Source organism: Trichechus manatus, unplaced genomic scaffold (genome assembly GCF_000243295.1).
Source record: "Trichechus manatus latirostris isolate Lorelei unplaced genomic scaffold, TriManLat1.0 scaffold00006, whole genome shotgun sequence".
In the NCBI taxonomy this organism is placed as follows: domain Eukaryota; kingdom Metazoa; phylum Chordata; class Mammalia; order Sirenia; family Trichechidae; genus Trichechus; species Trichechus manatus.
The window spans coordinates 10,602,730-10,619,353 of record NW_004443942.1 but is presented as its reverse complement, the minus strand read 5'-3'; the positions used below and the strand labels follow the sequence as shown (position 1 = coordinate 10,619,353).

The 16,624-nt window shown below is 38.3% G+C and overlaps 1 protein-coding gene across 3 annotated transcripts in view; it reads right to left on the bottom strand.

Moving 5' to 3' along the window:
- Positions 1–16,624, bottom strand: part of LDHC (lactate dehydrogenase C) — a 63,930-nt gene that overhangs the window by 18,233 nt on the left and 29,073 nt on the right. For 2 of the 3 annotated variants that reach the window (XM_004369697.1, XM_012557042.1), the window contains one exon: positions 10,760–10,933. The exons of the other annotated variant lie outside the window; for it this stretch is intronic. In XM_004369697.1, coding sequence (XP_004369754.1) covers positions 10,760–10,933 — 174 coding nt within the window. The remainder of the gene's footprint in view (positions 1–10,759; positions 10,934–16,624) is intronic. 3 annotated transcript variants of the gene reach the window in all.

Genomic DNA, 16,624 nt, shown 5'->3' with positions numbered 1-16,624 from the left:
CCCGAGAGTATGGCCCTCGGATATCCTTTTAGCTCAGTAATGAAGTCACGCCTGAGGTTCAGCCTTCATCCAAAGATTAGATAGGATCATTAAACAAAATGAGACTAAAGGGTCATACCAGCCCAGGGGCAAGGACTAGAAGGCAGGAGGGGACAAGAAAGCTGGTAATGGGGAACACAAGGTCAAGAGGGAGACTGCTGACATGTCGTGGGGTTATTAACCAATGTCATAAAACAATGTGTGTACTGTTTAATGAGAAGCTAGTTTGTTCCGTAAACCTTCATCTAAAGTACAAGTAAAAAAATTTTTTGTGAGTGGGTCACTAGGGGTAATAGTGAGTGCTGCCACTCCCATTTCCACACCTTGATCCCTGGACCCATGAATCCAGGGTATGGAAGAAATAGCACCATATATTGGATGCTGGTTTAGAGCATATACAGCCTACTGGAGAACACTGCCTCAACCCTGCAAAGTACTGCCACCTAGCTGGTGCCGTAATTGTGTCTTTCAAAGGCCATCCCATCATTCTATCAAGCCAGCTGCTTCAGGTGCTGCTATAATAGAAATACCACAAGCAGATGGTTTTAACAAAGAGAAATTTATTCTCTCAGTTTAGGAGGCTAGAAGTCCAAATTCAGTGCACCAGCTCCAGGAGAAGGCTTTCTCTCTCTGTCAGCTCTGGGGGAAGGTCCTTGTCATCAATCTTCCCCTGGTCTAGCAGCTTTTCAGTACAAGGACCCCAGGTCCAAAGGACACGCTCCACTTCCAGCTCTTCTTTCTTGGTTGTATGAGGCCCCTCTCTTCTCTGCTCAGTTGTCTCTTTTATATCTCAAAAGAGACTGATTTAAGATAGAGACTAATCCTGTAGATTGGGTCCTGCTTCATTAACATAACTGCCTCTAATCCTGCCTCATTAACTTCATAGAGGTTAGGATTTACAACACACAGGATATCACATCAGATCACAAAATGGTAGACAACCACACAATACTGGGAATCATGGCCTAGCCAATTTGATACACATTTTGGGGGGACACAATTCAATCCATAATAGATCTCCTGAATTTGTCTCCTCTCCATCACCACAGACTCATCTGAGCTATCAGCATCTCCCAGCTAGAATAATGTCACAAACTCAAATGGTTTCTGTGCACCTGCTTTTGTCAAGTTCAAATTCATTCTTTGTAGCCAGAGATATCTTTTTTTAAAATGGCAATTCCAACATTCCTCTCCTAAAATACCTTCCAACCACTTTACATGACTTGTAAAATTCTCCATGATCTGTCATCACCCAGAATATGTCTCTAAAATGATCTCTTGTCACTTTCACCCTTCCTTTTACATTCCTTTGATAGTGAACATTTCTATTTCCTCTAATGTACCATGTTCTCTTCTCAAATCAGGTCTTTTGCATAGGTTATTCTACTCTTCTCCCCTTCCCTTCACTGGATAATTTATATACCTTTTAAGGTTGAATGGTTACTTCCTCATTAAAGTTGTCTTCTTTGATCTATACTAAGTTAAATCTCCTCATTATGTTCTATATGTTTTCTTTCGTTACACTGCTGTATTAATATTAATATTTCCATTTCCCATTCAACTATAAGCTCCATGAAAGCATGAGCAGTATCTACTTTGTCCATGTGTATCCACAATACTTAGCAGAGTAGTAGAGTACTTGGTGAATTAAAAAAAAAAAACTTGTTGTCAAGTCAACTCTGACTCATGGCAAACCCATGTGTGTCAAGGTAGAACTGTGCTCCATAGGGTTTTCAATGGCTGAAGTAGATCACCAGGCCTTTCTTCCTGGGTAGACTTGAACTTCCAACTTTTTGGTTAGCAACTGAGTGCATTAACTATTTGTAGCACCCAGGGACTCCAGTTGGTGAATGTTGTTGTTAGGTGCCAGTGAGTTGATTCCAACTCATAGTGACCCCATGTGACAGAGTAAAACTGCCCCATAGGGTTTTCTTGACTGTAATCTTTATGGAAGCAAATTGCTGGGTCTTTCTCCTATGGAGTGGCTGAGTGGTTTGAACATCCAACCTTTCAGTTAGCAGTCTAGCACTTAACCATTTGTGTCACCAGGGCTCCTTACTTGGTGAATAGGAGGTACTTCATAAATATTAAATTGAATATCTCATATGCAAATCTACATGTACAGATATATACAAGTATAGTAAAGTAATGTAAACCTGTCTTTTTTTTTTTTTCTTTATATTTCTGGATACTACCTACTGCCATCAAGTCAATTCCGACTGATAGTGACCCTATAGGACAGAGTAGAACTGCCCCATAGAGTTTCCAAGGAGCGCCTGGTGGATTCGAACTGCCGACCTTTTGTTAGCAGCTGTAGCTCTTAACCACTCCACCACCAGGGTTTCCTTCCGGATACTAAGAAGAGAAATTACAAATAGTGAAAAATCAGTATTTTATATATTTTGTACATAATATAAAACACAGCAAAAAAGCATATTAAATCAAAAATTTCATGTGAATACACCTCACACATATTGTGCATAGGGATAAAAGTGAGAACTCTTTCCTCCAACTTGACAAATGAAAAAAATGAGCTTTACAAAATGCATGGTTGATTCCACCGTACCCATGGCTGAAAAAAAAAAAAGCAGTGCCATCAAGTTGATTCAGGCTTATAGCAGCCCTGTACGACAGAGTAAAACTGTCCCATAGGATTTCCAAGGCTGTAAATCTTTACTGAAGCCAACTGCCACATCTTTCTCCCACAGAGCAGCTAGTGGTTTCAAACCACCGATCCTTTGGATAGCAGCCTAGCGCTTAATTACTGTGCCACCAGGGCTCCTTTTGTGATTCTATTATAGACTTTCTTAAAGCCTATGAAATTCCCTATCAGTTAAAGCATAAAATCTGAACTCCTGAGCTAATATATAAGGCCTTTTATAATCCCTTTACAGTCCAATCACTTGCTATTCCTTGACATATTTTCCAGTTATACCTTACTACACAATGATCCCCCCCTACAAAAGCATGCTCTTTTTCAATGCATCTGAGCCTTTGAATATGTTGTGCTCCCTACATGAAAGGCCTCCCCACCTTCATCTATCAGGTGAACCAACTTCATAATTTGTAACATCCTCCATGAAGCCCTCTCATTTCTCTAATTTACCACAGTATTTTGTATAATCATTTTATTGGGGGATGAAAAGTTCTAAAACTGATTTATGTTGATGTTTTCACCACTTGGTAAAGTTACTAAAAATCATTTAAAAAAATAAATGAATGTAATTCATCATACCAACACAATAAAGGAGAAAGAGCATATTATCATCTCAATAGATTCACAACAGGTAATGTCAGTGAAAATGGTGAAATAAAGAATTCCAAAATTCCACACCTCCACTCAATAAAAGCAATAAAAAAAACTGGCAATTACTGTCAGAATAACTCTTTGAAACTCTGAACACTAGCCAAAGGCTTGCCACAACCCAGATGGCATTTATTCAAGAAACACAGCTGAATCTTGGTAAAAAAAAGTGAGTTTTCTGGAATTTTAAATTACCCTAGTCCCATACTCTGCTCCCTAGCATAAATACCGTATTCCTGGTACTAGAGAGAGCAGAACAGACCTCATTCTCAAAGAATGCTTCTTAATGTAAATAGATGCATACACACGTTCATACACACACACACACACACGCACGCACGCACGCACGCACGCACGCATGCATGCACGCACACAGAAGAATGCTCCTTATACTATCTGTCTGATAGCTTGTTGGAGATCCACTCAAAAGGCTTATCTGTACTTCTCCTGTTGGAACTCACCCAAGGAATGCTAAAGCCACTACCCAGGGGGCATTTGTTGAAAACATTTACAGGCAAATGTTTTAGTTACAGCTCCCTGAGGCAAATGGATAACCTCAGGGGCAAACAATAGGCTAACCAAAAAACTTGTGAGGAAAGGCTGGGGAATGAGATGTACATAAGAGTTCTGAAACATGGTCCAACATGGTCCTGGGAATCTACAAGGATACACGTATGCCCTGGCTGTACACAGCTGTATGAATGCTCAGGAGAAATCTGAGAAGGCCCTAAACTCTCATCTCTGCCTGATCTTGAGGCTCTATGCAAGCATGAAGTGAAGAATAAGGCAGAGTTGTAAACCGCCCTCATAATTATTTGAGACATGCCCTAACATGCACACAGAGCACTTCAGCAAAGACTGGAAGATTGTGTTTTTGCTTGTTTGTTTTGTGGTTTCAGGAATTTAAGGAAATCTTTGTCCAATCATTAGCTGATCACTAAGCAAATGAAATAAAGACTTCTGTGGCCACACACAACAAAAATACACACATTACAGAAATAATTCAGAAAAGTCACTAAAACAGACAAACAACAAAAACTAGAACAAGCAGCAATAATAACAAACCTTGGGGAGGGGGAGAGCTTGATTTCCAGAGTTGCCAGTTTAGAATATTCAGAATGCCCAGTTTTCAACAAAAAAATTATGAAGCACACAAAGAAGTAAAAAAGCATGGCCCATAAACAGGAAAAAAAACATTTAATAAAAACTCCCTGAGGAAGCCCAGACATTGGACTTAGTAGACACAGACTTTAAATCAACTATTTTAAATATGTTCAAGATGCAATTTGTGACAATAACAGCATAAGTTGAGGGAAAGAAACTCTCTAGGAGAAAAGTTTTTTGTGTATTATTTAAATTAGGTTTGCATTCATCCAAATTAGACTGACATAAATTAAGATGTTAACTGTAATCCTCAAGGCAACCCCTAAAAACATAACTCAAAAAATGTATAGTAAAAGAAACAACAAGGGAATTAATATAGTACACTATAAAAAATTTAAAACAGAACAAGGCAGAAATGAAGGAATTAAGAGCACAAAACATAAGACACATACAAAACTAATCACAGAAGGCCTTCCTTATAAATAACTACATTAAATGTAAATGGATTAAACACTCCAATTAAAAAGCAAAGATTGACAGAAAGGATAAAATACATGATCCAACTGTATGCTTTTACAAGTGACTCACTTCAGATTCACAGACAGAAGCAAGTTGAAAATAAAAGAATGAAAAAATATATTCCATACAAACAATAACCAAAACAGAGCTAGGGTGGCTATACTAACATCAGACAAAATAGACCATAACACAAAAATTGTTACTAGAGATATAGAAAGACATTATATAATGACAAAAGGGTCAATAAATGCAGAAAAAGCATTTGACAAAATTCAACACCCACTCATGACTAAAAAAAGGGAAAAAAAAAGTTTTTTGCATACTGCCTGGGGTCTTAAAAGCTTGCAAGCAACCATCCAAGACACAACAATTGGTCTCTAATTGCCTGAAGCAACAGAGGAAGAAGGAGAGTCAGGAATAGAAGGAGGATATGAAATGTGCGGTTAATTGCTTCCATGAAAAACTACCTCTTCTGCCATGGGACCACAAGAAAAGGATGGTGCCTGGCTATCATAACTGAATATTTTTAGCAAAGATTCTATAAAATAATCCTGATCAAAAGGTGAAAAATGCAGAACATAATTTCAAATTCTCATCGAATCCATATTTTTGGGGTCATGGAGCCTGGATGAACCCCTGAAACTATTGCCCTAAGATAACCTTTAAATCTTAAACCAAAAATATCCCCTGAAATCTTCTTAAAACCAAATAATAGTTTAGCTTAACTAGTAAAGGATGTCTGCCTTGAGCATTATGATCTTTTATGATCTATCTATATGGTTCAAATTGACAACAACAACTTGAAAGATTAGATAGGAAGCTTAGGGGGCAGTGAGTTTATGTTAATGGGGGAGGAATAACTCAGAAAAAGAGGGTGAGAATGGTTGCACAATTTGAAGAATGTAATCAATGGCACTGAATTATACATGTAGAAACTACTGAATTGCTGTATGTTTTGCTGTGTATATTCTCAACAACAGCAAAAATAAATTATAAAAAAAAATCTCCCATGAAAAACAATTGAAAATGAATAGTGGTGATGGTTGCACAACATGGTGAATGTAATGCCACTGAATTGTGCACTTAAAAATGTTTAAAATGGTAGAAACTATTTTGTTCTGTAACCCTTCATCTTAAGTGAGAACAGCAGCACAATTGGAAGAGTGTAGTCAATGTCACTGAACTGTGCATGTACAAATTTTTGAAATGGTATATCTTTGGCTATGTGTATTTTCACCAAAAAAAAAGGTTGAGAAGTTAGAGGGTTGACATGTTGTGGGGTTGTTAACCAATGTCATAAAACAATATGTGTACTACTGTTTCATAAGAACTATTTGTTCTGTAAGCCTTCACCTGAAGTACAGTTAAAAAAAAAAAATGTTTAAAATGGTAAATTTTGGGGGCAATGTTTTGTTCTGGTATACATGGGGTTGACTCAACGGCACCCAACAAGAACAGTCAACATTGTACTGAAGTTTTAGCCAGAACAACTAGACAAGAAAATGAAATAAAAGGTATCCAACTTTAAAAATATGTAAAGCTATCTCTGTTTGCTGATTACATGATCTTATTTGCAGAAAATCCTAAAAAATCCACACGCACACACACACAATTAGAGCTAATAAACAAATTCAGCAAAGTTGCAGGATACAAGATTGTCATGGATTGATTGTGTCCTCCAAAAATATATGTATCACTTTGGCCAGGCCATGATTCTCACTATTGTGTGATTGTCCACCATTTTGTCATCTGATGTGATTTTCCTGTGTTGTAAATCCTACCTTTATGATGTTAATGAGGTGGGATAGGCGCCAGTTATGTTAATGAGGCAGGACTCAATCTACAAGATTAGATTGTGTCTTGAGCCAATGTCTTTTGAGATATAAAAGAGAAGTGAGCAGAGAGACGGGGGACCTCATACCACCAAGAAAGCAGCACCAGGAGCAGAGCACGTTCTTTGGACCTGGGGATCCTGCGTGGAGAATTTCGTAGTCCGGAGGAAGACTGATGACAAGGAGCTTCCTCCAGAGCCAACAGAGAAAGGCTTCCCCTGGAGCTGACACCCTGAATTTGGACTTCTAGCCTACTAGACTGTGAGAGAACAAACTTCTCTTTGTTAAAGCCATCTACTTACGGTATTTCTGTTACAGCAGCACTAGATGACTAAGACAAAGATTAACACATACAAAAATCAGTAGTATTTTTTATATGCTAGCCAAGACTAAAGAAGAATCAACGCATTCAAATTATGGTGTTGGTGAAAAATACTGAATGTATCATGGACTGCAGGAAGAACTAATAAATCAGTTTTGTAGGAAATACAGCCAAAATGCTCCTTAGAGGCAAGGATGATGAGATGTCATCTCACATACTTTGGATACAACATTAAGAGGGACCAACTGCTGGAGAAGGACACCATACTTTGTAGAGGGTCAACAAAAATGAGAGAGACCTTCAGTGAGATGGACTGACACAGTGGCTGCAACAATTGGCTCAAACATAGCAACAACTGTGAAGATGGTGCAGGACTGGGCAACATTTCATTCTGTTATACATAAGGTCTCTGAGTTACAGCCTACTCAACAGCACCTAACAACAACAACTACAAGCAATAAGCAATCTGAAAATAAAAATCAGAAAACAGTTTAATTTACAATAGAATCAAGAAAAATGAAATACTTAGGAATAAATTTAACCAAGATGGTGCAAGACTTGTACACTGAAAGCTAAAAAACATTGCTGCAAGAAAATTACTAGAATCAATAAGTTAATTTAGCAATGTTTCAGGATACAAGGTTGTCTTAGACTGGGTTCTCTAGAGAAGCAAAACCAGTGAAGCATGTGTGTGTGCATATACATATATATACACACACACACACATATATACATGTACAGAGAGGGAAATTTATATCAAGGAAAAAATCAGAAAGGAAATGGCTCACATGGTTGTAGAGGCTGGAAAGTCCCAAGTCCATGGGTCAGGCTGGAGGCTTCTCTCAGCTAACACAGCTGCAGGGGCTGGTGAACCCAAGATCGGCAGGTCAGATAGCAGGCCTCTGGCTCACAGGCTGCAGAGGCTGACGAATCTCAAGACTGGCAGGTAAGACAGCAGGCTGCTGGTTCACAGGCTTGGAGAGTAACAAATCCCAAGATGAGCAGGTAAGCTGCTAGCTCAAGTCCCAAGAACAGGAAGTCAGATGATGATCCAGAGTGAGCAAAAGCCAGCAAGCTTTGCTAGAAAGTCCACACATATTGGATGCAGGTCACACCCCCAAGGAAACTCCCTTTCAACTGACTGGCTGCTCATAGCAGATCTCATATGGAGGTGATTACATCATTACATAGCTGCCAAACTCCATCATAACTGCCACACTACTGAGATTCATGGCCCAGCCAAGTTGACACACAACCTTAACCATCACAAAGGTTAATACAGTCAATACATAAAAAACAATAATATTTCTATGTATTAGCGATGAACAATTGGCAAATGTAATGTAAAGAACAACTCCTTTTACAATAGCATCGAATATATGAAATACTTAGGGGAAATTTAACAAATTTGTGCAAGATCTATACCCTGAAAACTATAAAACATTACTAAAAGTAAATAAATAAACAGAGAGCTATGTCAGATTCAGGGATTAGAAAATTAAAGACTGTTAAAATTTGAAACTCTCCAAAATTAACTATAGATCTAACATAATCTAAATTAAAACTCTAGAATGGGCTTGTATAGAAATGGACAAGCTAATTCTAAAATTTATGAGGAAATGCAAATGACATAGAATAGCCAAAGTAATTTTAGAAAAGAAGAACAAAGTTGGAGGACTTACATGAACAGGTTTCAAGATTTACCATAATCAAGATATTGTGGTAATGACAAAAGATAGAGAATCCAGAAACAAACCCACATATGTGGTAGTTATTTTGAACAAAATTGCGAAGGCAACTCAAAGGGGAAAATATTTTCAACAAATATTGGTAGGACAACTGAATATCGACATGAAAAAAACTAATATCGACACTTACTTAAACACAAAAATTAATCTGAAATGAATCATAGATCTAATTACAAAAGACAGAACTTCTAGAAGAAAACATAAAAGAATATCTTCAGACTTAGAGTAGGCAAAGGTTTCGTAGATAGGACTCAAAAAAGCATGAAACATAAATTAAAAATTTGTAAACTGGACTTCATCAAAAGCAAAAACTTCTACTAACACTGAGAAAATAAAAGGGCAAGCATCAGACTGAGAGAAGTTACATGCAATACACATATCTGACAAAGGGACTTGTATTCACAATATACAAAGAACTGTTACAACTCAATTATCAGAAGACAAGCCACTTAATTTTTAAATACGGACAAAAGATTTGAACGAACACTTCATAAAAGAAAATGTACTACAGCCAATAAGCATATGAAAAGATGTTCAACATCTTTGATCATCAAGGAAATGCAAATTAAAACCAAAATGAGATTGGAATGGCTAAAATTAAAAAGACTGATAATACTAAGTGTTGACAAGGATGTGGAACACCTAGAACTCTTATACAGTATAAAATGGTACAACCATTGCCTTAGTTATCTAGTGCTGCTATAACAGAAGTACCACAAGTGTATAGCTTTAACAAAGAGAAATTTATTCTCTCACAGTCTAGTAGGCTAGAAGTCCAAATTCAGGGTGCCAGCTCCAGGGGAAGGCTTTCTCTCTCTGTTGGCTCTGGGGGAAGGTCCTTGTCATCAACCTTCCCCTGGACTAGGAAATTCTCCACACAGGAACCCCAGGTCCAAAGGACGCGCTCTGCTCCCAGCGCTGCTTTTTCGGTGGTATGAGGTCCCCCTTGTCTCTCTGCTCGCTTCCGTCTTTTATATCTCAAAACAGATTGGCTTAAGACACAACCTAGTCTTGTAGATTGAGTCTTGCCTGATTAACATAACTGCCACTAATCCCACCTCATTAACATCATAAAGGTAGGATTTACAACACAGGAAAATCACATCAGATGACAAAACAGTGGACAACCACACAATACTGAGAATCATGGCCTAGTCAAGTTGACAGATATTTAAGGGGGACACAACTGAATCCATGACAACCATTTTGGAAAACTGCTTGGCAGCTTCTAGTGGACTTAAATCTATAGCTACCATATGACCCACCTATTTTACTCCCAAGTATTTACCCTAAGAAATGAAGACATACATTCACTTATACACAAATGTTCAGAGAAGCTTTATTTATATTATTTATAGTTTGACTACTGTATATTATTTGAACATTTTTATATTATTTACGATTTGACTATTATACTAGTAAAAAACTGGCAATAAGCTAAATATCCATCAACAGGTGAATGGATTTAAAAAAAGTATTTAAAATGTATAAACGAAAAAATAATTACTCTTCAGCAATAATAAGGAACAAATTACTGATACACCCAACAACATGGATAAAACTCAAAATAATTATGTTGAGTAAAAGAAGTCAGACAGAAAAGATTACATTCAGTATGATTCCACTCATATAAAATTCCATAAAATGAGGCCAGAGGCACATTGAGGAATAGACTGCAAAGGAGCACAGGAGACTTTCAGAGGTAATATAAATATTTTGTACCTTGATTATGGTGGTAGTTTAATGGATGATTATCAAAACTCATTGGATTATACACTTTAAATGGGTACCATTTATTGTACATAAATGATATCTCAATAAAGTTGTTTTTTAGAAAGTGTGATATGGAAAGATCAACCTTATTCAGTAAAAGGGAGGAGAGAAGACCCACCTGGATTTGAAACAGTAAGTATCATACAGTCAGGACTATGACGGACTATGGGAGGAATGATTGTTTTCATAATATTCACATTACGCTGGACCAGGGAAAGACGACTTTCTCCCTCCTGTTGCCGTGCACCTGCTGTGACAATAACTAATTTGGAGTTTGCAGACATACTGAAATCTAAACAGGAAACAAAAGATAATATTTGGATCAAGATGGCCATAGTCACTGTGCCTTATTTCTTTAAAAGTCTGTTTTATGTTCATGGTATTCAAGTACTCATTTACCCTTTTTTTTTTTTAGAGCAACAGACATTCCATGTAGTAGTATGCTCTGAAGGAAGTATAATCTTAAGGAAGACTTGTCACCATGCCTTGCCAATTTTCATACAGCTATCTCTAATTTTTCATTAATAACAGAAACTACCATCCCCTCTAGCCCACATTCCCATTTGGTATTAAGGCCAGAAGCAATGCAAGTTAGCTCTCTGGCTGCTTATAATACCATATGAATCAGAGCTTAGAAATCTGAGAATTTATGTATCTGTTTCAGGATTTGAAGAGTGTATTTGTACTGTGGTGGCTTGCGTGTTGCTATGATGTTAAAAGCTATGCCACCAGTATTTCAAATACCAGCAGGGTCACCCATGGTGGACAGGTTTCAACTGAGCTTCCAGACTAAGACAGACTAGGAAGAAGGACTTGGCCATCTACTTCTAAAAAAATGGCCAATGAAAACCTTATGAATAGCAGCAGAACACTGTCTGACATAGTGCCGGAAAATAAGCCCCTCAGGTTGAAAGCACTCAAAACACGACTGGGAAAGAGCTGCCTCCTCAAAGTAGAATCAACCTTAATGATGTAGATGGAGTCAAGCTTTTGGGACCTTCATTTGCTGATGTGGCACGACTCAAGATGAGAAGAAACAGCTGCAAACATCCATTAATAATTGGAATGTGGAATGTACAAAGTATGAATCTAGGAAAACTGGAAGTTGTCAAAAATGAAATGGAAGGCTTGAAGACAGATATCCTAGGCATAAGTGAGCTGCAATAGACTGGTGTTGGCCATTCAGAATAGGACAATCATATGGTCTACTATGCCGGGAATGACACATTGAAGAGGAACAGCATCACATTCATTGTCAAAAAGAACATTTCAAGATCTATCCTGAAATACAACACTGTCATTGATAGGATAATATCCATACACCTACAAGGAAGATCAGTTAATACGACAATTATTCAAATTTATGCATCAATGATGAATGCCAAAGATGAAGAAATTGAAGATCTTTACCAACTTCTGCAGTCTGAAATTGATCAAACATGCGATCAAGATGCAGTGATGATTGGTGGTGACTGGAATGCAAAAGTTGGAAACGAAGAAACGAAGACGGATCAGTAGTTGGAAAACACGGCCTTGGTGATAGTAAGGATGCCAGAGATGTCACAACAGAATTTTGTAAGACAAATGACATATTCTTTGGAAAAACTTTTTTTCAACAATATAGACAGTGACTATACACATGGACCTCAGCAGACTGAATACATAGGAATCAAATCGGCTACATCTGTGGAAAGAGACAATTGAGAAACTCAATATCATCAGTCATAACAAGGCCAGGGGCCGACTGTGGACCAGACTGACCATCAATTGCTCATATGCAAGTTCAAGTTGAAAGAACAAAATTAAAACAAGTTCACGAGAGCCAAAGTATAACCTTGAGTATATCCCATCTGTATTTAGAGATCATCTCAAGAATAGACTTCACGTACATGGAAGTAAACCCATGTATATATATATTACATATGAGTGCACATGCTACAAATATACCCATGCATGCAATAGTATGCACAGGGGACATAGTCATGAAAACTCCTTAGCCATAACCATACACCTCCCAGGACTGAGCTACTAGGCTAGAGGGCTAGGGACCACTGTCTTGGCAGACAGCTAGGTCAACTGGCATATCATAATCCATATAGACAATGTTCTGCATCCTAACTTTGTGAGTAGTGACTGGGGTCTTAAAACCTTGCAAGCAGCCATCTAAGATACAACATTCAGTCTCTTCCCATCTGGAGCAAAGAAGAGGGAAGAAAAACCAAAGACTCAAGGAAACAATTATTCCAAAGGACTAATGGACCACATAAGCCACAGCCTTCACTAGCCTAAAACCAGATGAACTAGATGGTGCCTCATTATCACCACCAAGTGTTCGGACAGGGACCACAATAGTACATTATGGACAAAGTGGGAGAGAAACATGGAACAAAATTAAAATTCATAAAAAGACCAGACTTACTGGTCTGATAAGAGACTGGTGGAACTCCTGAGACTATGACCCTCAGACACCCTTCAAACTTGGAACTGAAATCACTTCTGGGGATCACATTAGAGCCATACAGTAGACAGAACTACAAAATTTACAATAACACCAGTGAGGAATGTATACCTCAAAATAGTCAACTATAGGACTTCTGGGCAACATGGTGTTATAGTCAGGAGCACCACGCCGTCCCTCCGCAGCAAAGATCAGAAAAACTAAGTCAAACAGAGTCACATGTCAATCCTGAAACCCTAAGCATCAAATGAAGAGTTAAAGAACTCAGCCAAGCACCGAATGGAATAAGAAACTGACCAAGAACAGAGCATGAGGAGACATACATGCAGAGGTCCCCTATCAGCTACCACAGCACAGATCTGCCATCTTGGACTCCTATTGGAGATCAGCAAACAGGAGGTACGAGAAAGCAGCCTCACGGAGCTTCCAGCAGGAGACAGAACAACTGGCAACCCAGGATACAGGCTTTCCCACCCCTCACCCTTCCTCACCTCTACTTAGCCTCCTCTGCTTTCTGCAGCCACAGTCTACTGGCCAGGAAGCACGAGCTTCCCCCAAGTGCTGCTTGGATTCCACCCACCCACACTGGCCAGCTCCCTGTCATTTGTTGGCTGCTGGTGTTGCTTCTTTCCACTTCTTTAGATTTCTTCCTTACCTTTCACCACCTCCCCCTCCTTTCTCTCAAATACCTGGCTCCATGTGCCATCTTTCTTCTCCTGAAAGGCTGCAAAACACCACTCGACTGAGAAACTGTTTCCCGGCCCGTGCTGCCATGCTGGTGGGACCCCCAGGGCTTTTTTGTTTGTTTGTTTGCTCTGATTTGAACTGTTTTGACTTGTTTGTTTGTTTTCTTTTTCTTTTCTCAACTTGGAAGCCCCTTCTAGCTGGGCAGTACCACGCAGCTTAGAAGCTAATCTCTTACTCTGCGCAGATGCACAGGGACATCCCTGGGGGCATTTCTTTTTTCTTGTTTTCTTTTGTTTGTTTGTTTTCATTTCTTTGTTTAGTTTTCTTCTCTCCCTTATTCCCTTTTTGTCTTTTTCATTTCCAGTTTCTCAATTTATTCATTTTTTTCTTTTACCCTTTTTCTTTTTTTTTTTCTTTTCATTTTTGTTTTTCCCCATTTCTCAGTCTCTTATCTCTCCACTCCATTAGCAAGCTCGGTTAGTACTCTTTTCTGTTTGTGTGTATGTTTTTGGCTCCTGTTCCTCTCTCCTCTCTCTCATCTTTCCCATACCCATCTTAGCTCCACACATCACAATCTACCCCCTCCTTCCTGCCTACTTGCACCATGCACTGAACATCACACTCCCAAGCAGCACAGGCGCAGTCTACTGGAACCTGTCCTGCACTGATTCCTGGTCTGCACTGTCAACCCTGCTACATGCCACAAAAAAACTATCCCAGTAATTCCCATTCAGCTGGACCTCCCCTGCTGTACCATACCTGAGTGACTGACCCTGCCCATTGGATAAGGAGGTGAAAAGTATCATGCCCATAGATGAGCAAACAACAAAGAACGCACAGCCCGCCTGCTCAGACATAACCAAATAAAACAAAAAAGCAGGATGAAACAAACAAATCTACAATCAATAAATGAGGAAAATAACCACTGAATGTCCTGAAGACAGCAGAAAATACCAAAACATTTACAAAAACAGGACAGGATGGTTCCAGTAGGCGTCCAAAATAAAATGCCAGATGACCTTCCAGTAGAAGAAAAGGCACTAGACCTAACTGATAGGGAATTCAAATCTCTAATATTCAGAATTATCCAAGACTTGAGGCAAAAAACAGACAAAAATGAGGGAAAAAAAGACAAATTCATGAAAAATACAGACAAAAAAATGGAAGAATTCAAGAAAATAATACAGGAACAAAATGATAAAATAAATTCACAACTAGAAATCATACAAAAACAACAATTAGAAATCTAAAAGATAAACAACAAGATTTCAGAAATGGACAGTGTCATAGAAGGACTGAGGAGCAGGTTTGAAACGATGGAAGATAGGATCAGCGAAATCGAAGACAAACACTTGGATACAACTCTGTCTGAGGAAAAATCAGAAAAAAGAACAAAGCAAAATGAAGAAATCCTGAGAATTCTGTGGGATACAATCAAAATAAAAAATCTTCGAGTGATCGGAGTTCTAGAACAGGGGGAGAAAACAGAAAACACAGAGAGGATCATTGAAGAATTGCTGACAGAAAACTTCCCCAATATCATGAAAGATGAAAAGCTGACCATCCAAGAAGCTCAACGAACCCCATATAGGACAGACCCCAAAAGAAAATCACCAAGGCATATCATAATCACAGTCGCTAAAACCAAAGACAAAGAATCCTGAGAGCAGCTCGAGAAAAACAAAATGTTACATACAGAGGAGAAACAATAAGACTAAGCTCGGATTATTCAGCAGAAATCATGCAGGCAAGAAGGCAATGGAATAACATATATAAAACCTTGAAAGAAAAATTGCCAGCCAAGAATAATAAATCCTGCAAAATTCTCATTCAAATATGATGGTGAAATTAGGTCATTTCCAGATAAACAGAAATTAAAGGACTATGTAAACACCAAACCAAACTTACAAGACTTATTAAAGGAAGTCCTTCGATCTGAGAACAAACAATATCAGACCACAGGCTGAATATAGGACACAGGATTGTACTAGCCAGATACCAACCTAGGAAATGAACTCTTACGGACTATGCAAAACCAAAAGAATTACAAAAGGGAACCAGAGAGGTTAATCTGTAAATGACAACAGCATCAGAATAATAAAAGAGGGAATAAACAGTGTAGTTATAGAACCTTCTAATGGAGAGGAAGTCAAGCAATACCAAGTAATAACAGACTGGTTCAAATCTAGGAAGATAAGGGTAAATTTCAAAGTAATCACAAAGAAAGTTAACAAACCTACTCATCAAAATAAAGAAGAAAAACATAAAGTCTCAGTAAAAACAAAACCTATAAAAACAAAAGAAAAAAACTCCACAAACAAAAGGAACTCAGCACAGGAGAGTAAGAGGAGCAAAGAAAATGTCAGCACCACAAAAAAAAAACGCTACAAAATGCAATCCCACTCCTAGGAATATATCCTAGAGAAATAAGAGCAGTCACACTAATAGACATATGCACACCCATATTCATTGAAGCACTGCTCACAATAGCAAAAAGATGGAAACAACCTAGACGCCCATCAACAGATGAATGGATAAACTAACTATGGTACATTCAAACAATGGAGTATTATACAAAGAGAAAGAACAATGATGAATCTGTGAAGCATCTCATAACATGGATGAAACTGGAAGACATTATGCTGAGTGAAATAAGTCAATCACTAAAGGACAAATATTGTATGAGACTTCTAGTGTATAAATCATGTCAAAGTTGACACACAAAAAGAAACAATCTTTATTGGTTACAAGGTATGTGAGGGGTGGAGAGGGAACTAAACAGATAAGTGGTAACTTTGGTGACGGGTAAGACAGTACACATTACTGGGGAAGCCAGCA